The sequence below is a fragment of the Notolepis coatsorum genome (genome assembly GCF_963971535.1).
Source record: "Notolepis coatsorum genome assembly, chromosome: 7".
Classification (NCBI taxonomy): Eukaryota; Metazoa; Chordata; class Actinopteri; order Aulopiformes; family Paralepididae; genus Notolepis; species Notolepis coatsorum.
The window spans coordinates 115,479,928-115,507,163 of NC_140171.1; the positions used below are offsets into that span (position 1 = coordinate 115,479,928).

General features: G+C 41.5%; 1 protein-coding gene across 1 annotated transcript in view; it reads right to left on the minus strand.

Annotated features, from left to right (window-relative positions):
* Positions 1-27,236, minus strand: part of rptor (regulatory associated protein of MTOR, complex 1) — a 606,910-nt gene that overhangs the window by 237,854 nt on the left and 341,820 nt on the right. The window contains 5 exon segments of the mRNA XM_084318354.1: positions 6,060-6,251; positions 8,856-8,921; positions 11,743-11,817; positions 16,142-16,252; positions 20,596-20,679. Coding sequence (XP_084174480.1) covers positions 6,060-6,251; positions 8,856-8,921; positions 11,743-11,817; positions 16,142-16,252; positions 20,596-20,679 — 528 coding nt within the window.

The following is a 27,236-nucleotide window of genomic DNA, read 5'->3' on the forward strand; positions in this document are numbered from 1 at the left end:
CTTATTCGTTGATCCAACCTCCACCTCTCAGCCTCCTTCTCATTGCTGACCGTTCATTTAATTGAATTCATCAATGAATTTCTCTGTCTATCCCCCTCCCATCTGTAAAATCTGGGGCAACGCGCGCACACGCACACACGCACACACACACACACACACACACACACACACACACACACACACACACACACACACACACACACACACACACACACACACACACACACACACACACACACACACACACACACACACACACACACACACACACACACACACACACACACACACACACACACACACACACACACACACACACACACACACACACACACACACACACACACACACACACACACACACACACACACACACACACACACACACACACACACACACACACACACACACACACACACACACACACACACACACACACACACACACACACACACACACACACACACACACACACAGGGCTCTATGGAGAAACCATGGCATTCCCCTGACTAAAAACGAAAATGGCTGGATGTCATTTAGCCAAATCAGCATGGCTGTGAGTGAGTCCTTCACCTTTTACACATCTAGCTTTGGCATGAATTGATTGTTTAGATCGCTAGCATGGCTAACAAATGCAAATATATTGTAGTCTGCCCGTTGTTCTGACCAGGATTATGTTCCTTTCTGCCCCGGTGATGCGCGCGATCACTGAGTCTGACGTATACTGTACAGTGAACAGGTCTATAGTACACAAACAAATGACACTTAAAATGCCTAGTTTTTAAATTGTGTTTGAGTGTGTAATGTTTAACTCATTCACGGCCTACCACGACTATAGTCGGGTTATCTCACCAACCGTTGAGCGCTAAAACCTGAGTATAGTCGGGTTTTCGATCGTTTATAATTTTTTCTTATATTCGATTTTTTTATTCTATACAGTCTCACGGACCTCTATGTTACCGTTGAAAACCATACTGAGACCCAGAGAGTGCAATACCGGCCAGATCCTGCGTCTGACGTCAATTCCACCTTGATCCTACAATGATTTCACATCGATCCCGCCGCCGATCAACGTATGTACTATGTAGTATTCAAAACGAATGCCGTTGCTGGCGATCAGAGCATGAAAAAACGACCCCCCCCCCTCCCTTTTATGCATTCATGATGAAACATAATACCTATTATATAACTTTGATTTGGAAACAGTAGCTTGTCCAGGCGAGAAACGCGAACGACTTTAGCAAAATTCACATAGTGCTCCATAATCAGCTTCCAGGAATTAGCCAGGATCACTCTGAAACTATACAATATTTACCACGGGATAACACGTGAACGTATACATGAAGAAATTTATAATTTTTTACATGTTGGACGATAGATAGTGACTGTCAAATGAGCCATAGTATTGTCTCCATAGCTATAACATAGAATATAGATATAGCCCTGCAAACATCGTGACGCACAGCAAAAATCCCTCTCTTTTAAAGTGTGGCCCATTGATTACAAGGATGGATAAAACGGCTGGCGCTGAAAGTGTTAAAAGGAATACTTTTTTTTTTATTATTATAATTTTTTTTTTAACTTCATTTTTTAGCGTTTATCGCTTTTTCTGGTCAAGCATGACCGACAGAAACAGGTTGAATGGGATATAGATCAGGGGAAGACACTCTGAGAAAATACGGCGAGTCCGGGAGTCGAACTCGTGTACCCCAGATCCGTGACGCGCACGGTTGTCCCCGACGTCGAAATAGCGCCGAGATACGCGGTGAGCTACTGGAGCTCCCCTATAATTTTCTTTTAATGTCATTCATTCCATAAGAACGTAGAATAAACATTTACAGACTTTTTTAAATGGTCCATTTGCATGTTCTTGGTATCTGATTCTAGGGACATCTATGGATCTCAGGGAATGTATTCCCAGTGTCAGAAATATTGTATCTGTTACTAGGCTTGAGTAAATTGTAATGTACAAAAGGAGAATATCAATTCAATTAATTTTTTTTTTATCTTCGACTGTGAATAACACCATGCTAAAATTGACTAGACCTGAAAAATCTAGGCAAATTAATAAAGGGAAGATGATTAAACAGAAGGTTTTGTAGATACAATACTGAATTCTGCAATCCGGACACATGCAATTTGAAATATGATTATAGAATATCAGGTCTATAAATTACCTTATTATGGCCAAGTCGCACATCTATGGATCGGGCCAAATCTCCCCTTTCCAATGGCAGAGTTCAATCTGGATTTAGTATCACCAGGCGTGATTCACAAACCGTGAATGAAATCTACTGTAAGTACAGTTACTTTTTTTTATAATGTAATTTTTTTCATCAGATTGCAACACTGTTTTTTGCTAGACGTTCACAGAAAGGTAGAGAAACTAACTGCATTCTGTTTTATGGCAATAACATTCAGGTTTGTGGGAGATAATCCCGAAATAAAAAAGTAAATCCAGAAATCAGATGATTGTCAGGGGCTGGCGTGAGCTGGGTAGTGTAGTTTTTCGAAATTAGAAAGCCCATCGAAAGCCACTTCCTCCCATCAATATGCACTGGTTTCCGACTCAATGCCTTGAGATTTCTATAATCTTATATTTCACTAATAACAGTTAAAATCATTGGTAAACAAACGTAATGCTGAAAATATACACATTGACTGCTGTTTTGACAGGGTTAGGGTCTTTACTCTTGGCTACATTTGAAAAGAAAACGCAACATTAATTCATATATTCTGTAGAGATGGATTTATGGCCTGATGTCATTTGCGGTCCAGTACCGGACCGCTCAGGTTTAAGAGGTTAACCCTGTGAGGCCCAAATAAAAACGACATTAACAACTAGGGCTGGGCGATATAACGATAACGATAAATATCACGATATATTTTAATAATCGATATCGAATAAAAAAATATCGAAAAATCGTTTTTTTTTTTTTTTACCTGCAACAGGGCAGTTTTAAAACCAGAGACAGTGGACAGACTTGTCTTTCTTGCCTGCAACTTAAAGTAATGGCTTTGCTTGTCCAAATGACAATACTGACCAAATTCAGATTTCTTTTTCTCTTGTCCATTTATTTTGTTTGCTTTCTAATTTAAAATACATTTTGAAACCGTCTGTACACAGTAGGCTATGTGTGCTAGCAGAACTAGACTCCAGTCACGAGTCACAGTGCACATGTGCGGTGGTTTGTCCACCAAAAAAGCGCCAAAAGATCGAAAATAAACTAGCAGAGCCAGAACTGTTCAACTCCTCTGGAGCCACAGCCAGCAGAGAAGCCGGTTTACTTTAGCTTTTAAACCAGCTGCAGCCTGAGAACTGGAGTGTGAGGGGATGTAACACTAAAGATGGCGGCAATGACAAAGAATTGCTGCAAAATAAACATACATCTGTTGTTAAAAAAAAAAAAAAAAAAAAAATGTTTTTTTTTTTTAATTTTTTTTATACTTATAACAATTCGATAATTATCGATATCGAGAAATAAAATAAAATTATCATATCGTTATCGCGATATGATTTTTTTCCATATCGCCCAGCCCTATTAACAACTTCAGAGGCCAGGACCTATAAACACATTTACTATAGCATTGTGAGGCTGAACAACAGGACCAATTGACTATGTACATGTGCTTACACATTTTTAATAAACATTTACAGACTTTTTAAAACCATTTTAATGGCTAAAAAATATTCTTTTTCTAATTTTGCAACCGTGGGTCTCACAGGGTACCTGTGAGGCCAAAATTAAAAAGACATTAGCAACTTCAGAGGCCAGAGGGTGGGACCTATAAACACATGAAAGCTGCCGTGACTGAAAAAAAGGTTGAGAAACGCTGGTATACAGTATATGGTGTGGCTCTTTGTGATACCACAGTCATTTTTGTGGCTCTTAGTCTCTGACTGGTTGGCCACCCCAGGTCTATTCTTATAGTACAGTTTTATTTATTTTGTATTACTAAATATTTTTTCTCTTTCTTGTACTTTAATTGTACACACACACACACACACACACACACACACACACACACACACACACACACACACACACACACACACACACACACACACACACACACACACACACACACACACACACACACACACACACACACACACACACACACACACACACACACACACACACACACACACACACACACACACACACACACACACACACACACACACACACACACACACACACACACACACACACACACACACACGTTTCACCCCTGACGCCAAAGCAGCTGTCTGTCCCAGGGAGGGGGGTTGATGTTGCTGCTGGGAACAGATGTTCCTACTCCAAAACTGTGTGTGTGTGTGTGTTTGTGTCTGTGTGTGTGTGCGTGCGTGCGTGTGTGTCTGTCTGTCTGTATGTATGTGTGTGTGTGTGTGTGTGTGTGTGTGTCTGAATACGCGCTGAGAGTGTGTGTAAGGGCACAGAGTGTCCGGGTGAAACTCAGAGCGATCTCCGTCTCCCCCTCCATGAGGTCCAGAGACGGCTCAGCATCAAAAGACGCAGCTCCGAGCTGCAGGGGCTCTGGTTCATATTCATGTGGCTGTTTCACATCATCACACCTGTGTGGTAAAACCGTGAGCGGTGTGAGAGTGAGAGTGGGGTGGCCGGTCAGATGTCAAGTTGAGTACAAATGACATGAACTTGGGACTTCCCATTTAGTGGGTTGGTTTTTTGGAAATCAAAACCTCTGATTTAATTTTGAAGGTTTAAAGCGGCATTTTGCCGAAATTCAACACCGATTTATTTTGCACATGATCTCACACATATCCCAAGGCTCTAAACTGTTTTGCACACAATCGTTTAGTTTGACAGTTATTCAGAGCTAATGAGTTTGAATATCTCCTTCTGTGATGTCATCAGAGGACACTGAATCCTCGTGTTGTGTTAATTACAGCTAGGGATCTCCCGATCACGTTTTTTTGCTCCCAATCCGATCCTGATCATGTGATTTTGAGTATCTACCGATACCGATCGTTCCCGATTTTTATTATTATTTTTCTTTACTTTTTTTTTTATTCAACAAACATGACCATGTTCACGTCTTAAACTCATACTGAGGCCTTAGTTTTGGGTTTAAATTGCATATCATCATTCATTTATTTATTGTCACACAGAGCAGAAGAAATTTGCCAAAACAAACCAATAGTATCCAGCTGCAGAACGGCAGACCAGCCACACTCTCAGACCCAAACGCATTTCCTTTGATTTAATTATACATCAAATGATTTATGTCAAGGATTGCAATGCCTCGCCTGAATGAAGTTAACTTTTCACCTGGATAACGTCAACATTCAGGGTGAATGTAATGTGAGAAATTGGGATTAAAAAAATAAAAATAAAAATATATATATTTTTAATTTGGGTCTGAGAGCGTGGCTGGTCTGCCGTTCTGCAGCTGGATACTATTGGTTTGTTTTGGCAAAATTCTTCTGCTCTGTGTGACAATAAATAAATTAATGATGATATGCAATTTAAAACCAAAACTAAGGCCTCAGTATGAGTTTAAGACGTGAACATGGTCATGTTTGTTGAATTAAAATAAAAAAAATATAAAATAAAAAGAAAATCCAGATTTTTATTTTTTTGTCGATCCCGATCTTTGGAAAATCACGTGATCGGCCCCGATCCCGATCACGTGATCGGATCGGGACATCCCTAATTACAGCTCAATGAAATAATGTAGATGGAAAAATTGCAATAACTATTATTTTTCATCTATATCATTCAATTGAGCTGTAAGTAACACAACCCAAGGATTCAATGTCCTCTGATGACATCACCTCTTAATAACTGTCAAACTAAATGGATGTGTGCAAAAACTCGTTATAGCCTTAGGATATGTGTGAGATTGATTATGTGCAAAATAAAACATTGGTTTTTGGTGAAGTACCCCTTTAACCCAGATAATCCCATTTGATATTTGCGCTGGCTGGACACCTGGACAAGCACATCTGTCTAGCCCCTGTTTACATGTGTATCCTGACTGTGCATATACAGTATATACATACAGTACATACAGACGCATGCCCTGCTCACCTCAGGAATGGGGTCTGAGAGGAGGATGTACAGCTTCTCGTGGGCACTGTCCCTGACGCCGCACCATCGGGCCGAGTCAAAGTTCTGCCAGATACGCCCGAGACAGATGGCCACCCACTGGCGCAGCAGGGGGTGGGGGTCCGACAACTGCTCCAGACAGTTGGCTATCAGGTTGCCCTGCAGACACGCCTCCTGGCCGGGGCAAAGGGGGTTCGGGAGGACAGGTGTGGGCGTTGGAGAGGATAGAAGAGGGATATTGAGGGGACAGGAACAGAAGTGGGAGGAAGGGATGGAGAGAATGGAGGAGGAGTAGGGAAAGGTGGAGGAACAGAACGAGATTAAAAGAGAAAGGTGAGTGATGGAGGAGATTATGACAGTTGTTTGTACACATGAACAATAGCCCCAGGACCTTGATGATGTCACTGTAGGCAGGGCAGGACTGGTAAGATCATTCAGGCTGGGAAATATAGTGCAAAATATAGCCCCAGTCAGGCCACTTTTTAAGCGAGGGAAGAAACCTTTTTTTTTCTTTTTTCTGCAGGTTAGGTCAGGTCACCGGCACAATGCTGAGAGGTCCACCAACTCCTCTTCACTATCACGCCATCACAACTACAAACACCAGCCTTTTTTTTTTTTTACTACTTTTGTGTTGCTTTTACAGTATGTTTACATTTAGTCATTTAGCTGACCCTTTTATCCAATGCGACTTACAACAAGTCAGCAGGAAGGGTACATCTCTGGCAGTGGCATTATTCGTCAAATAGTGTTGAACTTGAGTGTTACTCTGAGTGCATAGTAGTATACTAGCATGATATGTAGTAGTATAAGTATAGTAGCATAGTAGTAAGGTACATAATAGTAAAAGACAGTAAGACATTACTTTTCCATTTATTTTTTTCAAATATAGTTTGAAGAGGTCTGTTTTTAGTCAATGGTGGAAAATTGGCCAGGTTTCATGTTGCATGTTTTAGCAATATCTTTATATACTTTTGGTATATGGGTTTATTTTTTTTAACGATAAAGGGCTTTATGAAAAGTTCTATAACAAATACATACATTACTACTGCTGTAGTTGTGAGTGTGTGACTAGCGCAGCAGTGTATCAGGAGGAGAATGTGACTCCAACCTGTCCCCTCAGGCACCAATGAGACCCGGTCTCCGCTGTGTCTCAGATGTTCTCAAAACCACCCGCTCGTCACAGCCCACAGAAGCAGCACACTACGGCACATAGACCCAGATCAATAGCCAAACAACACATCCACTTAGTGCTGCAGAGAATCCCTCGACTCCCATGAATGCAGCCATCATAACGACAAATCTTTGATCAGTCACAGCGATGGAATGCCATACGCCGTCTCCACGCGCCTCTCCGTTACCCCCCAGCGGTCCTCCTCCTCCCCCTCTCCTCTCATCACCCTCCAGCTGAACCCTGGGAGTAGGACCGGCCTTGGGCTTGGCGGGCTGGCGATGTGTTCCTTCTGAATGGGCCACTGCTGTGTACCCTAGTAATGAGCGCTGCTCCTGACGGGACGTTGGGATAAATAATGAAGAGGAGGAGGAGAGGGGAGTGTCTCACAGTAATGCCAGGGACCATCTATTATTTATAGGTCAATGAGAGAGGTAGGAACATTAAGCAAACACAGGGATATGGAAGACACATTTCTGTGCGTGCGTGCGTGCATGTGCACGTGCGTGTGTGAGCGGGTCTTGTATGACAGCCTATGATTCAAGTGGTGAAGTAGCAAATCAACAATACTGACATTTTCAATGGTAGCCCAAGATAAGACATGAGATATGTCCAGAAACTTGTGATTCTAGGTACTGACTACATACAGTATGATAACTATATTAAAAACTGGTAATTCTAGGTACTGACTACAGTATGATAACTATATTAAAAACTGGTAATTCTAGGTACCGACTAGATTCGGATAACTATATTAGAAACGGGTAATTATAGGTACTGACTACAGAGACTAGACTAGAGAGAGAGAGAGAAAGAGGAGAGTGAGAGAGAGAGAAAAAGAAAGAAGAGAGAAAAAGGAGTCAGAGAGAGAGAGAGAGATACAGTATAACTGTATATATCCCATAAGCACGTACATCGCCTACAACATCACAAACACTCCGGCAGAGGATCTGCGGCCGACGTGCGGCTTGTGGGAAGAGCTTCAGGTGTCACAGAGCGAACCCGGGTGACACTTGTGGTGACACTTGAGTGTTACCGTCACCGCGGACACAGTAGGGATGGAGAAAAAATAATATGCTGAGATTATGAAGCTGACTGTCAGATACCATCCTGTCACCAAGCCGGCGGGACGTACATGCGGGTGATATCTGCAGCTCTGAGTGACAGCTGGGCCACATAAGGGTTGTAGTGAGCGGGAGGAAATGAACCATCTATAACGGGCTGTTTTAAAATATTCAGACAGCATTGCAGACACACACACACTTCTGCAGGTGTACACACACACACACACACTTCTGCAGGTGTACACACACACACTTCTGCAGGTGTACACACACACACACACACACACACTTCTGCAGGTGTACACAGACACAAACACACACACTTCTGCAGGTGTACACACACACACACACACACACACACTTCTGCAGGTGTACACACACACACACTTCTGCAGGTGTACACAGACACAAACACACACACTTCTGCAGGTGTACACACACACACTTCTGCAGGTGTACACACACACACACACACACACTTCTGAAGGTGTACACACACACACACACACACTTCTGAAGGTGTACACACAGCGCCGCCTGCAGTACCTGTCCGGTGTTGTAGCTGTTGACGATAACAGCCAATATGAAGACAGCCATGGTGCGATGCTCAGCCTGAAATATATAAACACACACAAACATATATACCGTATATATATATAAATACATATAAATAACACATCAGACAGGTTTCAACATGGAACATGTTAAATCAATAGACTCCAATCTGATGTGTAAAATATCCTATGGGACTGAGCTTTCTCGCGCTGTTCTGGAGGTGGTGTTCTATGATATATATATATATATATATATATATATATATATATATATATATATATATATATATATATATAGTAGGGCTGACCCCTATTAATCGATTAGTCGACTAATCGGTCGAAAGGAGCCGTAGTCGACTGGCCAACCTCTTAGTCGAATATAATAAAAAAAAAAAAAAAAAAAAGTATTAATTTTTTTTATTATTTTTTTTAATCATTCTTTCCAAAAGAAAATAGGCCTAGAAGCATGGCTAACGCTAATGGCACGCATACCAGAGGCTAACTGCCTATGAAAACAGGCACAGAGGCACTGAAAGAGGATTTCACCCATCTAATGAACACACTAGACTAGACAAATATCAAGATGTATCCATCAGTGGACCAATTGCATGCTTTTGCAGAGGACAAGAAGCCTTCAGTCGACTCCTTCAGACATTAACACTTTGACTGCCAGGGGGCGTCTTTAGACGTCTTTGCTGGCCATGCTAAAGTTGCCGGGGGACGCTGTACGTCGTCTTTATATCAATATTTCAAAAATCTGCGATCGGATTCATAATGTCCCTCCGCTGGCCTGAGATTCACCAGCAGGACCCACTGAGCTCTCTGGCGGTTCAGGAGCGCCATCTGGTGGCCGATCGGCGCAAGCGCTTAACAGGAAGCGCACTAGAGGTTTTGCTAGACGTCCGTATTGCTTCCGGCCACTCGGTACATGTCCCGTGACTCTAGCTCGTCACTCTACATAGCGATCGATTGCCAATAACTCGATAAACAACATGATTTGGACGTATATACCATTATACAAGCTGGAGATGGACCGGGTAATAATATATCCCATAATGATAAAATTTCTACTCGACGATGATCGCCCAACGGCGCGCGGAGACTGGGGTGAGTTTCAGCGTGTAACGTTACCGTCTTCGATAATAACTGATATTATCAACATTTGACCCACATTAGATGATTGGTATAACGCTGCCCACGGAATTATAAACGCCCCCTCGCCCATCCGGTCAACATCAGATGACGTGTAGTAACTTCTAGAAGTACGTCTAGTTGGAATTTTTTATATCGCGCTGATTGCCATCAAACTGTATTTCATCATCAATATAATGCATTTGGGGCTATATATCACGTTCTGGAGAAAGCTGCAGAAAGAGATGAAAACATACTTATACATTAGACCATACTTTACTATGAATATGTGAATGAAAAAGTTTAACGTTGCTACACAATGAACAATACATATAGGACTTTGAATGGGCCCTAATAATGGCAATGTAGCAATAGAATTTAAAAAGTTATAGCCCTGCAAAGAAGGGGACTTTCTCCATAGACAAATAGCGCTGGCAATCTATGGTATATCATTAATTTAACCTTAGGCAACCAAAGTGTTAAGCACCCCCCACAGCCCAAATGGAATGATAAAAAAAAAAAAAAAAAAAAAAAAGTTTAAAAATATTATACTTTTTTTTTCTTTTCTTTTTTTTAAGTCAACCAATAGTCGACTAACGGCAAATGTTGGCCAATCCTAGTCGACCATCCAAATCCTTAGTCGGGGACAGCCCTAATATATAGTAGGGGTGGAATGGTACGCATTCGAACCGTACACCATTCGGTGCAACCTCCACGGTTCGGGGCATGTGTGTATTGTTCGGTTATTGGGATGCGCAAAGAAATATACGCACATACACACCCAGAGAGGCAGTAACTAAGTTAGCCGCGAGCTAAGCTACCTAATGTTAGCCGCGAACTAAGCTAACTAGCGTTAGCCGTGAGCTAACCGTGGAAACGCTCGCAGCGAAGTGATTCCACGACATTAGTTCCATTAGTGGGGAAGGGGGGGGTATATTGACGGGCTTGACAACAGAAGTTCAAAGATAACTTATATAAAAGATAACAAAAGATAACTAATTGGCTGTTAGTTTATATTATATCATCAGGGCTTCTCCAGGTTCCAACGCCGTCTTACTGTTGATGACTATTTACTTCCTTGAGTGACGTCCTTCAAATACGGCACTCAAAAAGCAAAAGAGAGTCGATTAGGTACCATGCAGTGAAAAGCGGCATAAGAGAATACTTCATAATGTTTCATGCAATTAAAAAGTTAATATATATTTAGTACACATGATTTATTTATTTTAACAGTGACTTTTCCTTTTAGATAAGAAAGTCTAGTGCTGGTTGACCATATGCATACTTTATGTTGATGGCCTTTGTCTATAATGTGGCCAAAAAAATAGAAAGGTTTAATTATTTTGTTTGTTTGCACTAAGTTAATACTTTGACAAATGTTGCCTATATTTTTCAGTCAGTTCGGTCTTTGTGTGCCAAACATTATTTAAGGCAAACCGCTGTAAACTTTTTTTTTTACCAAATAAATGAGAAGCATGTTTAAATCAGCAATGCCTCCCCTCTTGCTGTACCAAAATCTCTCCTAGCTCTAACCGGTCACTGTCAAAACAATGTGCCTGATGTCAAACTGCCTCATTCTTTCAGTTTTTGCATGACTACGTCCTTGAGAATAACTGAAAAGTGGGATTATTTTTAGGCTATATATCTTATGCTGATGTATGGTATTTTTGGAGTGCAAAAAATAAAAAATAAAAAAAACGTATACTGAACCGAACCGAAAACCGTGACGTTGATTGGTGGATACTCACAGGCATGTAGTTGTCTGCAAGCACTGACAGGAAGTACTTGTGACCGTTGTCTTTCACTAGGTCTGCCTGACATGACTACAGAGAGAGAGAGAGAAAGAGAGAGAGAGATAGAGAGAGGGAGCGAGAGAGATAGAGAGAGGGAGCGAGAGAAAGAGGGAGTGAGAGGGAGAGAGCGAGAGGGAGAGAGCGAGAGGAAGAGAGAGGGAGAGAGAGAAAGAGGGAGCGAGAGGGAGGGAGCGAGAGGGAGCGAGCGAGAGAGAGAGGGGAGAGAGAGAGAGAGAGAGATAGAGAGAGAGAGAGATAGAGAGAGAGAGAGAGAGAGGAGAGAGATGAGTTCATTCTCATTCTCACAGCACAGGAAGCTTTCCTCTATTCCTCCATGTCTGCTCCACAAACACACTGAATGAAAACTGAATGCTAATTAGGGCTGGGTATCTAGGTAACGGTCTAGCCTCTTCGATTTGATGCTGCTTCCATTGATTGATATGGATTAGATTCAATTCAGCATTGATTACATCAGGCTCGACGGCACTGGGTTCAGGATGCTACCGGCACCGGACATTGTTGTCAAAAGACGTAATTTGGTCAACCGAGTTTCCGTAGGAGCTAGAGACAAACTAGAGACAGCATGTCTTCACACATCCGCTGAAAAAAAGGATTAAAAGATCAATCTTTAGAATCAATACTTTTATCAGGTCAATCAAATAAAACAATTCAATATACATTTTCTTTTATATTTAATTTTTTGTACCTCTCCCTAAAACTGATACACCAATGCTACCAAGTGCTCTCATTGATAAATTCCAATCATAAAAAAACATGCCGACACACGCATCAACACACACATCCTTCCCTTCAGTCAATAAATACATAAATAGTGGAGTGTCTCATTACAAATTTATCAGAATAAGCACCAGTAATTAGGCCCCTGACATGTGACTCCACTTTCAAACTGAATTGTAGATTACTTGTTCTCTCTCTATTCATTCGAACTCCATCAAATGTAAGGCAACCATCATTCCGTTTACTCTGTCAGTCATTTCTGCAGCATGATATTTGAATGCAAATTCAAATGTAACCCCTCAGGCAAAGATGATCAAACAGAATAGGGTTCCAAAGGTAAACAATATAGATTTATAAAATAATACAATGAGGATGAACTAGCATGGGTCACCAAAAACAGAATTGAGTTTTCAAAGGCATCAAACAATATTGATTTATAATACAATGATGATCATGATGATGAATGAGAATGTTTTGCGGCCACGCCTACTCTTTGGGGGAAAACACAAACACCTTTCCTTTTGACCACCATTGTATTTGGCCTGTCGGCAGAACGTGTTTGAAAAGTTTGTTTTTATTGTGTTGAATCATGTTAAGTCAAGCAATTACTTTCCAACACTAGCCACCATTGAGCGATTGCACCATTGTGAAAAGTTACATTTGATCCATTTTCAGGTGTGCCTCTTCAGTCTTAACACTTTCACTACCGCACTACCAAATGCTTAACCCTTTCACGGCGACAATACAGAAGGTTAACCATTTCACTGCCACATGATAAATGGTTAACCCTTTCACTACCACACTACAGAAGGTTAACCCTTTACTATCACCCTACAGACGGTTAACCATCTATAGTGTGATAGTAAAGGGTTAACCTTCTGTAGTGTGGTAGTGAAATGGTTAACATATAACCAATAGGGTATACAGACCCTCATCTGCACCTTTGTTTACTTTTTCTAATAAGATTAAGATTAGGTACAGGTAGTAAAAACAAGCAGTGTAAACAATATAACAAGTCAATATAATTAACTAACAAAAACTGAAATATACAGTATTCACAGTATCTCATAAGGTGCAGTATGCACAAGGTAGTGTTATTGTCCTTTTTAGTTCCTAGTAGTTGTAGTTGGATGTCTGGCAGCAGTCCCTGCCCACTGTTGTGGAGCCTGATGGCCGCTGGTATGAAGGACTGGCCGAGGCGGTTAGTTGAGTGTCGGGGGGGTATGAGTCTATGACTGAACGTGCTTCTCATCTTGACTAGCTTGTCATAGAGGGGGTGGGAGGGATTCTCCAGGATAGCAGCCAGCTTCCTTCTCATCCCCCTCTCTGCCATCACCTCTAGTCTGACCAGCTGGACTCCCACCACAGAGCTAGCCTTCCTCACCAGCTTGTTCAGTTTGTTGGTGTCCCTCGAGTTGATGTAGCCCCCCCAGCATGCCACAGCATAGAAGAGGACGCTGGCCACTACAGACTGGTAGAATGACTACAGCAGTCTATTGCAAACATCGAAGGACCTGAGTCTCCTCAGGAAGAACAGCCTGCTCTGTCCCTTCCTGTAGAGGGCCTCTGTGTTGTCCGACCAGTCCAGTTTATAGTTCAGGTGTACCCCAAAGAACGTATATGACTCCACCACCTCCACCTCATCCTCTCGGATGGTGATGGGAATCGGGGGGGGCCTCTTCTTGCCCCTCCGGAAGTCCACCACCAGCTCATTGGTCTTACTGGTGTTGAGTTGGAGGTGGTTGCTGTCGCTCCACCCCACAAAGCTCTCCACCAGGGCTCTATACTCCTCCTCATCGTCGTCGGTGATGTAGCTTACGACGGAGGAGTCGTCAGAGAACTTCTGCAGGTGGCACCCACTTGAGTTGTGGCAGAAGACTGAGGTATAGAGGGTGAAGAGGAAGGGTGACGTCAGAGAGACTGGCCTGTAGTCGTTGAGGGTGCTGGGTCGTCCCTTCTTAAGCACCAGGACAATGCAGGAGGTCTTCCAGAGCTGGGGCAGTGGGCACCCTCTCCAGCCTCAGGGAGAAGTTGAAGAGATGTTGGAGCGGTGCTGCCAGCTGCTCCGCACATGCTTTGAGCACCCTGGGATTCGTGTTGTCCGGTCCTCTGGCCTTATTCACACTAATCTTGGAGAGCTGCCTCCTGACCTGGCTGTTAGTGATGTTCAGGGTTGGGACTGATGTCTCCGTAGGTAGTGTGCTGTTGGCTGGGATGGTGGGGTTGGCGTTTGTGGGTGGTGGGCAGGCTGCTGATGGGTGTGGGTGGGGGGGGGGCTTGAGAGGTGGGGAGATATTGCTGTAATATCTTTACATTCAGATTTAATTATATTGTTTACACCGTTTGTTTTTCTGATATTTTTATATTCAGATTGTATTGCCTATATTTATGTCTTTCTACTATTACCCTGCCCATACCTGTACCTCCCCTCTGCCCTCCCCATGCTGCTATGATGCCCGCATTTCCCCCAAAGCCAAAGGGATCAATAAAGGAATATTTTTATCTTATCTCATCTTCTCTATGGTATTCCACCAGTCAGCTGCACGATATTTCCTTCTTATTTCCCTACTTGGATATTTAATATTACGCTTATGAATCTCCAAGTGACCTAAAACTAAGAGGTAATGACTATTCTGGGGGCGTTGATGGTCTTTGGCATCATTTATTCCCTGTGTTTTGACCTAAAGTTGTAGTTTATGAACAAACACTGTTCATTTCAAATCCCTGTTTATTTCCCAAGTTGTTTTCTCCCAAAAGGCAATCAAAATTCTAAATTGGGTGCAGATGACATATTGCATATTGATGTATAACGTATCATTTCTGTGATGTAATAGAGGGCTTGCACAGAATGTTTAGTATACCCATTTGCCCTCCATGTTGGAAGGCTATGTGCAAAACAACAGTTACATTGTGTTGCTATGACAAATAACAATATCAATATCAAAATATGACAAATATATCAACAAGAAAGTAATAACTTGGGTGTTACTGGATCTTGTAAATAATATGTAATATTGTGTAATATGCTTTACCAGTGTTGTACCTACTCTACCACTGCACAGAATCTAGGCATTTTCTCCCACAAGTGGTTACTGTACCAATGGTTACAGGCAGCCTTGCTGGAAGAAAGATAACTACACTAACATTCCATGCAAGGCCTCTAATAATGAACAACCTCTACTTTGCAACTGCTAACATTGCAAACTTGTGGAAAGCTTCACTGTGGCAAGAGGTTAGAATCATGCAAAAAAAAAAAAAAAAAAAAAAAACATTATTTTCACATTTTATTATTGTCATTGATATTTTCAAATTTACATAAATTAAAAAAACGTTTCCACAAGTTTATAAAAGCTGATTCATAATGTATTTCATAATGTTCCAAAACAGTTCCAGGCCTGGATTATTTTTTCCAAATTTTTCAAACATATTTTCAAATTCCATAAACCCTGAACTGGAGAGAGAGAGAGAGTTGTGAGTGAGTGAGTGAGTGAGTGAGTGAGTGAGTGAGTGAGTGAGTGAGTGAGTGAGTGAGTGAGTGAGTGAGTGAGTGCGTGCGTGAGTGTGCATGTGCATGTGTGTGTGTGTGTGTGCATGTGTGTGTGTGTGTGTAACTCACACTGTCCACAGCCAGAATCTTGGCCCAGATGAAGACCAGTAGCGGCCGCAGCTCTCTGGCTGAGCTCTGCAGCAGCTTGAGCACGTAGGGGAAGATGCCCACGGACAGGGCCTGGAGGAGCAGACAACAACAGAGGCATCATCATGACACTGTCATACAGTGGGCCTGCTACTGTACTGTATTCATCATGACACTGTCACACAGTGGGCCTGCTACTGTACTGTAGAGTGGTGTAAAAACAATCCTGAAGGGTCGTCACCGATACTGGGATTATGGGTACAGGGATTATGGCTGGTGGGATTATGGGTACTGGGAAAATTGAAAAGAATGATGTCTACCAAATGAGTCTCATTTCTCACATTACTTTAAAAGGTACTATAGATAAAAATGTTATGTAGAGTAATCGTTGTGTTTTATTTAATCATACATCCGTAGAGTTTTTAGAAAGGTGTGGAATAAAGGTATTGCTTTTCCCAAAAAACTTTTTTTGATCATTTTACTCAATTTATCATAAAAAGAATTTGGCGGGTCCAAAATTAATGTTGTTGTTTACATGTTGAGTGCATGTATCCCTTCCCTACTTCTCACTTACCCACGTAATTATGCACCTGATTGGATAAATGACATGCTGGTGTTCTAGTGTGACATCAAGTGGCTGAATGTTATCTATACCGCAGTGGTTCCCAACCTTTTTTGAGTACTGTACCCCCAAAGCATTTCAAGCCAACCTAAAGTACCCCCTACTACGCAATCAATGATAGTGATCCCCAGGATATAATTAATAGTCTATATATTGTGGCAGACCGGCTGTGTGTGTGTGTGTATGTGTGAGTGAGTGGATGACCTGGATAAAGTCACATGGTCACACAGGTTGGCAGTTTATTGAAGTAAAGTTTTAGTTCTGAGGTCTGACATCATCACCTCATTCCCATTGTAACATTAAGTTAACAAAGCACTGAAGACTCAAAACTAAGATAACATAAGATGAGATGAGATACGATGCGATACAATATGATACAATCAGATGAAATATTCCTTTATTGATCCCCTTGGGTAAATGTGGGTGTCATAGCAGCATGGGGGAGGGGAGGTATAGGTATGGGCAGGGTAATAGCAGAAAGACATAAATATAGGCAATAGAATTATATCTGAATATAAAAATATGTAAATGTGTGGTTTCATGCTATTATTCGAAAGCATGTCGCCACAGAGGAAACACATTGGCTGTGGTTGCTCTGTAGTTGTGACAGTAAATCCAGAGAGCACATAATGTTCACCAAACTGACGATTCTTCACTTTCTCCGTTTTCTTCTGAATGGGTTCTCCTGATTCAGCACTATCACCTGTGCTGTTGTTGCTGGATGAACCAGCTCAACTCAGCCATTGATCCATAATGTTAACAGAAATTTTGAAAGAGGCTTGATATTTTGCTAACTAGCTACACTACAATGATGATGCTCGGTGTAACACCTGCCAGTCCGGTGGGAAGCTGAACGTTGCGCGATAGAACAAGTATAGCCAATAATAATATTATATCCATCAAATTATTACTTAATTTGAATTCCCCCAATTTTGGCATGCATTATTCTTTATTTGGGTACAGTTTTCCTGTACTTTTTTTCTTTTTTCTTTTTTACAGTAGGAAAGCAGGAGGGCTATCGGTTCATAATTTCGAACAGTACTATTTCTCTTTTATGCTCAGACCGTTGCTAAGATGGTTCAATAATGATTCTGACATTCCATGGGTGAATATGGAGAAGCACATTGTATCTCCATATACACTCAAATATATCCTCTTTTCTGGTCTATCCCAAAGCTTTTGCTGTACTAAATTCGGCCCAATTATAGCACATTCAATTTACGTTTGGAAATATATTGCCGAAATGGGACAGTGGGACACAAAATGGCACCTAGATACCCCTATTTTTGATAACAACTTCTTACTGTTGGGAGGGAAACCAGCTACATTTCCCAATTGGCAAAGACAAGGTATTCACAAACTATCTGACATATATAGTGAATACGGTGTCTCAGATCCTTTCAAGAGCTCAAACAAATCTATAATGTCCCTAGTACATCCTTCTTTTTTTATTTACAGTTGCGCACTGCAATGCGCACTTATGGTGTCCCATGGAATCAGCCTTTACCAGTTCATCCTTTAATGATTATAGTGAGTGGCATAAATGTTAAAAATGGTTTTGTTTCTGGGTTATATAATAAAATACAAGGAAAACTAAACAGAACTACAGGTAATACCACTGTCTGGAACATAGATTTAAAGGATTACAACGCCTGCATAAATTGGCAGAATGTATGGGATAATATTCCGTTAACCTCTCGTAATTATAATAGTCAATTAACTCATTACAAACTGATACAGATTTTTTCTGTCACCCAGGAAACTCTGTCAAAACAAAATTTTACAAAGTCCCCTATGTGCTTTATGTCCACAAAAAGTCATAGGAACATACATACATATGATGTGGGAATGTCCAGGAGTACTAGCTTTTTGGGCCACGGTTGCATTATTTCTCACTAATATAACGGAGATAAACATACCTTGTTTGCCACACATTATATTATTAAACGATGATTCATCTATAAAAATCACAACTGCAAGCAGGCAGGCTACACAGTATATGACTATACTGACGGACAATCTACCGGTATATACTGAAAAGACACTTTTTTATGCCACTGTGGGAATTAATATGAAATGCTGATGTGAATGTCTCTTTCCTCTGAACTTGTTTAAAAAAAATATATAAAAAAAAAAAAAGTTGGTACATTTTTATATATTTTTTTAAAATCTTTTCATGTACCCCCTGGGGACCACCCACGTACCCCTAGGGTACCCCCGGTTGGGAAACACTGATCTATAGCACCTTTAACACTTTGAATGCCAGCCACGACATAACGCATGTTAGGAGCCCGCCCCCTGAATGCTCACCACGATAATTAGCGTGCATTTTTTTTTATTAGCGATCTGAATTCATATTTCATCAACCGAGTCTACCGTTGGGAAACCAGCCCCACCAGGAGCTCAGATGTGAAAAAAGCGCCCCCTATCGTCTCCCAGATGGTAATGCACCCTTTTGGAATGGACTCAATGAAAATGGATGAGAAAAAAAAATTCCGGAATCCACATTTTACTTCTCACGCATGTAACCGGAGATGATCCCAGTCATTGTGGAGCCTCCGAACAGCGTGTAATATGTGTTTTACAGTATACGCGTTGGATCAATAAAAGGATAGATTTTTGGAATGGCAATCAGGAATTGGAATAATCTTTTTGGATACCATCTGATCTCAGGTAAGGAATCTATTTTACCAGTCTTAGGATAATCAAACCTGTTTTCACGGAGATATACGCTTTTCCCCTATGTGTCATATGGCTGTTTGGCTGTGCGAGCGATCAGGAAATATATCAGATCAGATATCAGATCGCGGCCCCAGCGTGCATACGTACACATATACTATCGATAATCTAGCGTTTATTTGAAAACGATTCATAAATAGGCAGAAAAATTAGAATGTTTTTTGTGTATTCTAGAACATTCCGTTTTATTATGGAATATTTTTATTTTCCTTGAAAACGAGGGCTTTTCAAGATGCTATAAAACGGAAATGAACAGATAAAAAAACAATCCGCTTCGACAATGTTGACTGGAAAATGAGTCATTGATAAGCGACGGGCAGATTAGACACATTAGACACAGATTAGGCGATATTAACGCTAACATTGAAGTGGGTGGTGGGCATTCAAGCACTAAATCGTGCACCCCCTGCTGGGCACTGAAAGTGGAAGGGTTAATTGGCACAAAAAAGAGGTTAATTTCCTACCCTGCTCTAGACAGATCACCAACATTAGATGATGCCAACAGGAAAAAAAAAAACATGCAAGCTCTTGCCAGACGCACCAAGCTCCCAGTAGCCCCCCCCCCCCCCCCCCAAAATGTGTGTGTGTGTGTGTATAAATGCATGAACCTAAATATGTAGTTTAACTGATATACACAAAATGGGTTTATTTATGTTGATTTAATTTAGTTGTGTTGATGTTTCCATTTTTGCAAAATGGGTATATTCGGTTTGGTTTTACGCAATAAGTCTATCGGTGTGTTGTATGTGTGTAGGGGCAGGTATATATACGGTAAGAATCTTTCTTCTTCCTGTTCCTTTCGGCCATGGAATTTGGTGAATTATATTAATATGTACTGTTGGACTGTGGTTCCAATTCCATGTACGAATAAATAAATGATGATGAAAATGTAATACCTAAATGTAAGATTTTTTTTATACCTTTTAAGGCCTTAAATTGAGAATTATGAATTTAATACTTTTTAATACCCCGCAGATACCCTGTATTCAGATACCCTACAGATGAGGTGTTGGGATCTGCCACTCCTAATATGGTCAGTAGGAAGTGACTTGATCTATATGGAGTGTGAACCCACCAGACTGACGGCCCAGGGTCCAAGGTCCAGGAAGCGGCCCAGCAGGTCCAGCGCTCTCAGCCGGTGCACCTGACTCAGGAGGACCTGAAAGGGACCAGGGGAGAAGTCAATGCTGTTGCCTCCTCCACACTCAAGAGGAGGCCCAGATTAACATGAGGAAGAAGGAAGGAGGGAGGGAGGAGGGAGGGGGAACAGAACAGGTGGCTCTCCCACCACTCCTGCAAATGTTGGCACTCAAGTTGTGTGTGTGTGTGTGTGTGTGTGTGTGTGTGTGTGTGTGTGTGTGTGTGTGTGTGCGTGCGTGCGTGTGCGTGCATGCAAGGGTAATGTAATTGTTAAGTTCACGGTCTACACCGGCCCTACACTGTAATCATAATAAACTATCTACCTCGTACCAGTCTACCCATATAACTCTGTATGATAACATGTACAAAAGTGCTGTATATACTGTATATGTACATTTATATATTGATATTTACCGCATATATATATATATATATCTGTCTGAATATACCTGCATATAATCCTTATATATACCTACCTACCTATACACCTGCATATAACTCTGTATGACAGCTGTATATACCTTATATATATATATATATTTATTCTTACAGTATATCTATCCACATCTGTCTGCACATACCTGCATATAATACATTTTACATATGTGTAGATACTATATCTATACAGTATCTGTACATATTCCTTACCTACTCTTACTAGTAGTTACGCTGCTGGTGAGTATGACTTACTATCATAGTGTCTTTATACCTGTATCACTGTACATAATATATTATAATAATATAATACATCTGCTTAGCACTATACTCAGTACAGTACTCATTTATATATGTTATACCCAGTGTAATCACTTGTACTATTGCATGTTACTGTTACATTTGCACTTTGACTCTTATCTAATCTAAGTAGCTTTATTTGGGGTGATCAGGGGTATATTAATATCGCACTACATAATTATATTTTTACGCACACACACACGATACGTAGAAAAGGTGTGTTGAATGTGTGGGTGTGTCCCTTGTGGACAGCATCAAGACATAATGCCAGCCCACTACCAGGACCGGACTTGGGTCTATCCTCATGTTGACAGCTCCACGCTGTGAGTGAGGACAGGGCATACGGAAGGAAGCCGAGTCGTTACTGGCCGCCCACACGCGGTCCAGCGCCAAACACTATCATTCACACACAGAGACACACACGGCTATATCCGCCAACACGCAGTGTATAATTAGAATGTTCCGTGACCCGCACCTCAGAATGAGACCGGGGAAGACCACGCCAGGGAAGAGTCTGGGATCTGGTGCTGTGTGATCAGTGTGTGTGTGTGTGAGAGAGAGGGAGAGAGAGAGGGAGAGAGAGATGGAGAGAGAGAGAGAGATGGAGAGAGAGAGAGAGATGGAGAGAGAGAGATGGAGAGAGAGAGAGATGGAGAAAGAGAGAGAGGGAGAGAGAGATGGAGAGAGAGAGATGGAGAGAGAGAGAGAGGGAGAAAGAAAGAGAAAGAGAGAAAGAGCGGTCGTCTGGTAACCTGAAAGGTTCCTGGTTCGATTCCTTGAGCAAGACACTTGACCCCTAACTGCTCCCGATGAGCAGGTTGGCACCTTGCATGGTTGCTTCCGGCCATCGGTGTGTGAATGGGTGAATGTGAGGCATAAATTGTAAAGCACTTTGGATAAAAGTTGTTATATAAATGCAATCCATTTACCATGTGTCAGCATGCCATAGCCTGGGGACAGTGTTGTGACTTAATTAATGTAACATTTTGTTTTATTTATGTATATTTTGAGGCAACTATATGCACTGTATTATACTGCTATTTATGTTATTATTAATATTATTATTATTATTATTATTATTATTATTATGCATTCATGCCAATAAAGCACCTTTGAATTGAATGGAGAGAGAGAACGAGAGGGAAAGAGAGATTGAGTGGTATTTTAGGAGATGATGATTCAATGACAAGCACGAAAGAGTAAAGCAAAAATATGCAAAACAGACTCCTGTGCCAGTAAGTAGGTACTACGTACATCCAGTGGCGTTTTTATATGTAACAACTGGGCATTTGTGTGTATTTATGGCTGGAATTAAGCTTTGACCGTCGTTATAATGATATCACCTTGTAGAGACGGCAGCATGAATAAATGAATGAATGAATGAAAACTTTATTTAACAGCTTGCAGAATGGGTACAATACAGTACGGCTCAATACGCACAATTGTTTTTCTTTTTTTTTATTCACTTTTTCTCCCATTTTCCATATTTTTCTCCCATCCCAATTTCGTATCATCCAATTCAACCCTCCCCTGTCACGAACGCTGTTTCTTGCCTCCCACAAGCCGGCTGCAATGTGGACTAAGTCATACATAGCACAAGTCCCCTCCGGTACTTGAGGTAACAGCAGTCGCATCTTTTCACCTGCGCAGCTCGATCTCTCAGTGGCGAGGAGTAACGCGTGGGAGGCTCATGCTGCCCACAACACTTCCTGATTCTACTGCCAATGGCCAATGTGTATTAGTATGAACGACCAGCTAAACTGAAAGCAATGTGGAGCGCTGGGCTCGAACAGGCAAGCCCAGCGTCTCAGTCATTCGTGGCGAGCGCCTTGCCCACTACGCCACGTAGCCGCCCAATACACACAATTGTTAAGGGGATGCAGACCAGAGAAAGACGTTTGTCTTGTTTACATCAGGGTCCCCCGTTTTCAATTCATAGTGATATTTATGACATACACAACATACATGACATCATGACATTTATGGCATACATGACATACAGGTATATAGTACTGTTACATTTGTTATATATACGATATGCAAATATACAGTACTGTTACCCATAGATCCTAACAGAGAATATATACATATGATGGGGAGGAGACTGTACATTAGGCGGGGGTTGGACATTTACGGTGGCCAGTTTCGAATTGCAGCCTCCCGTAGGTGCTCTTTAAGAGCGGTTTTGAATGTGGGTAGGGATTCACATCTTTTTACGGCTGTGGGTAGGGCGTTCCACATTATTGTGGCATAATTGCTAAATGTGTTTAGTCCCTTGTTTGTGCCGAATCTGGGTTGCACATGATTTATGGAACTCCCTCTGGTGTTGTGGGCGTGGTATTCACTGACCTTTGGGAAGTATTTCGACATGTACATGGGTACCTGTGTGGTGTAGTGTATCTTGTAGACCAGGCCCATTGCAAGTTGCTGTACTCTGTCGTCTACTCCAAGCCATCCTAGGTAGTCAAAGTGGGCAGGGGTGAGGTGGGTTCTAGGAGTAAGGTCAAGTAGTAGTCTGACCAGTTTGTTTTGTGATGTTTGTAATCTTGTTTTGCTTTGGTACCATGAGGTGCAAGCATAGTCGTAGTACCCTTGAATGAGTGCTCCTGCCAGAGTCTTCAGGGTATTCTTGTTTACCAGAGAGGAGATCCGGTACAAGAATCGAGTTCTGGTTGACTTTTTTGATTACATTGGATGCCATTTTGTCACAGGAAAGATTTGACTCTAGGATGGAACCCAGGTATGTAATTTCATCTTTCCTTGTGACAATATTGTCACCCACTGTAACTGAGAAGCCGTCGGTCTTGCTGAGTTTGTTATTTGATCCGAAGAGAATGGACTCTGTTTTACCCAGGTATAATGATAGTTTGTTATCAGCGAGCCAGGTGCAGATCCTGCCGAGTTCTGAGCTGAGGGTTTTTTCAACCTGTAACTTGTTCTTGTCAGAGACCAGCAGGGCTGAGTCGTCCGCGAACAAGAACAAGTTGCAGTCACAAGCTGACGACATGACATTTGCATAAATTAGGAACAGTAGAGGTCCTAGTATGCTTCCTTGTGGAACACCACAGCTCACTGTGAGGGGGGGGGGGGGGGGGGGGGGGGTAGAGTCCCATTTACCTCCACCATCTGTTCTCTCCCCTCCAGGTAGGATTGCATCCAGCTCACTGATAGACTATCAAAACCAATTGCTTTTAGATTGTCAATCAGAATGGACTGTGTCGAAGGCCTTTTGGAGGTCCAGCATGACCATGCCGCAGTATTTTCCCGCGTCCACCTCTTGTTTGATGTGGTCGGTCAAATAGAGAAGGCATGTGTCAGTGGAGTAGGATGTTCTGAAGCCAGATTGGAACTCGTAGATTCGATTTTTTTCCACAAAGTATTTTTCGACCTGTTCGTAGACAATTTTTTCCATGACTTTCGAGATGGAGGCAAGAATAGAAACAGGTAGTTGCCTGGGTCTAATTTGCTGCCCTTTTTGTGCAGGGGGGTCACTCTCGCAATTTTGAAGTCCTTGGGGACGTGTCCCTGTTTTATGGAGAGGTTTATTATGTGTGTGATGACTGGGGTGATGGCGGCTGCTGAGTCTCTGAGGAATTTGGAGGGGATGTTGTCATGGCCAGTGGCCTTGTTAGGTTGGAGGGCGCTCAGTTTTTTGAGTACCTCATCTGTTGTTACCATTTCAAGTTTGAAGTCGTCTTTGCGGACCCCTAGGTTTTTGTAGTATGCTACTATGTGTTCTACCCCAAAATGCCCTGAGTGGGAGGGTAGTTTATTAACCAGTGTTGTGGCTATGTTTGTAAAGAATATGTTTACTGTAGGTATTTGGCCACATCCAGTTAGTCTGTGATGAGTGTTTTCTGTCTTTATGTTTACCGTAATTCCTCTAATAGTAACCGGTATTCAATTAAAAACCGGGTCTCTATTAATGACCGGGTGCGCTGTTGAGCTAAGCAATTATAAGCCGGCCTCCTAATACAAGCCGGTTATATTTTGTTATTGTTGTTATATGCTGGCCTGGCTGTGCAGTAAATACCATAATGGTATGGTGTTAATGTTTACCAAGAGAGTAAGCCTACCTCAGAATTGTAAAAAACAAAGTTGTTATTATTATTATTATTATACCAGTATTGTGATTGCACTATTTTACTTTATTTAACTTTTTTTGACCACCTGTAATTGCACTGTTTACTACCGTATTTCATACAGTACTTGGTTTCAATAAATGAACCCAGTACATTTTACTGGGTTCAAACTGACACAAAATGTTGATTTATTCATTATGATCGGTTTGAATATATATAGGCCTCTCTCTTATACATGCCTCCTCCTAATACAAGCCTGGTATCCGCTACAGTTGAAACAAATACAAGCCGGGGTTACTATTAGAGGAATTACGGTATGTTTGTAAATCTGTTTTTTTGTTTTTTCACTGCAGTCTAGTTGGTTGTTGAGTAATTTCCAAAGTTCGCAGGGTTTGTTTTTGGTTTCCTCAGTTTTGTCATTGATGACATTTTTTGTGTGTGGTTTTGTTCATGGTGTTTACGTCATTTCTTAGCTTTGTCTGACATTTATGAAGTTCCGAGCATTTTTTCTCTCTGGTTTTCATAGCGGTCAGTATTTCAGTGTGCATCCATGGCCCAGCGCAATTTTTAACCCTGGTGGTTCTTAGGGGTGCCATGTTGTTAACACTTTGATTGCCCAACCCGAGTTTTCTCGGGTTTACCCCCCGCGGGTTGAATGCCCACTCACGAGAATTCTCGTATTTTATTTTTTTTTTATTCGCAATCTGAAATCATATTTCATCAACCAAGTCTACCGTTGGAAATCCAACCACTCCAGGCGCTCAGATGTGAAAAAAGCGCCCCCTATCGTCTCCCAGATGGTAATTCACCCTTTTGGATTGAACTCAATGAAAATGAATGAGAAAAAAAATCCCTGACTCCACATTTTACTTCTCATTCACGCAGCCGGGGTCGATCAGCTCCACTAGTGAGCCTCAGAGCAGCGGAGATTATGTGTTTTTACAGTATACACGGTGAATCAATAAAAAGATCGATTTTTTTCTAACGCGATCAGGAATTGGAATAATCCATTTGGATAGCATCTGATCTCAGGTACCAGTATTAGGATAATCAGACTCGTTTTCAGAGATATAAGCTTTTATGTGATTATGTGATATTGCTGTTTGGCTGTGCGAGCGGTCAGTAACTAGGAGAATCGATTTTCAACTTGCGGCACAAGCGTAAACTCGATAATCTAGCGTTTATTTGAAAACGATTCATAAATAGGCCGAACAATGACAATGTTCTAGAATATTCCAGTAAAAGGCGATTATCATGAAATGTGTTATTTTTTCCGTGAAAACGAGTGATTTTCAAAATGCTAGAAAACGGAAATGAAGCGATAAAAAAACAATCTGCTACAACAATGTTGACTGGAAAATGAGTCTTTGATAAGCGACGGGCAGATTAGACACATAGCCATAATTTAAAACATAGATTAGGCGATATTAACGTTAACATTGAAGTGGCCCTGGGCAGTGTTAAGTATTGTAGTGAATTTGGTTTTGAAACCAAGCCATGTTTCTTCAACTAGTGTACCACTGAGCTCATCTGACCAGTCCATGCTCTCCAGTTCATGGTTAAATGCATCTCTAGAGTAGGTTTTGAGGTACCTAGATGCGACTGTTTTGTGACAGCCGGCCTTTTGTTTTAGCGTTTTGCAGGTACAGAATATCATGTAATGATCACTTAACCCGCATGCTATCACCCCTTTGTTGGAGATCATGGACTTGTCAGAGGTCAGAATTAGATCAATGGTAGTTTGTGTTAAATCACATAC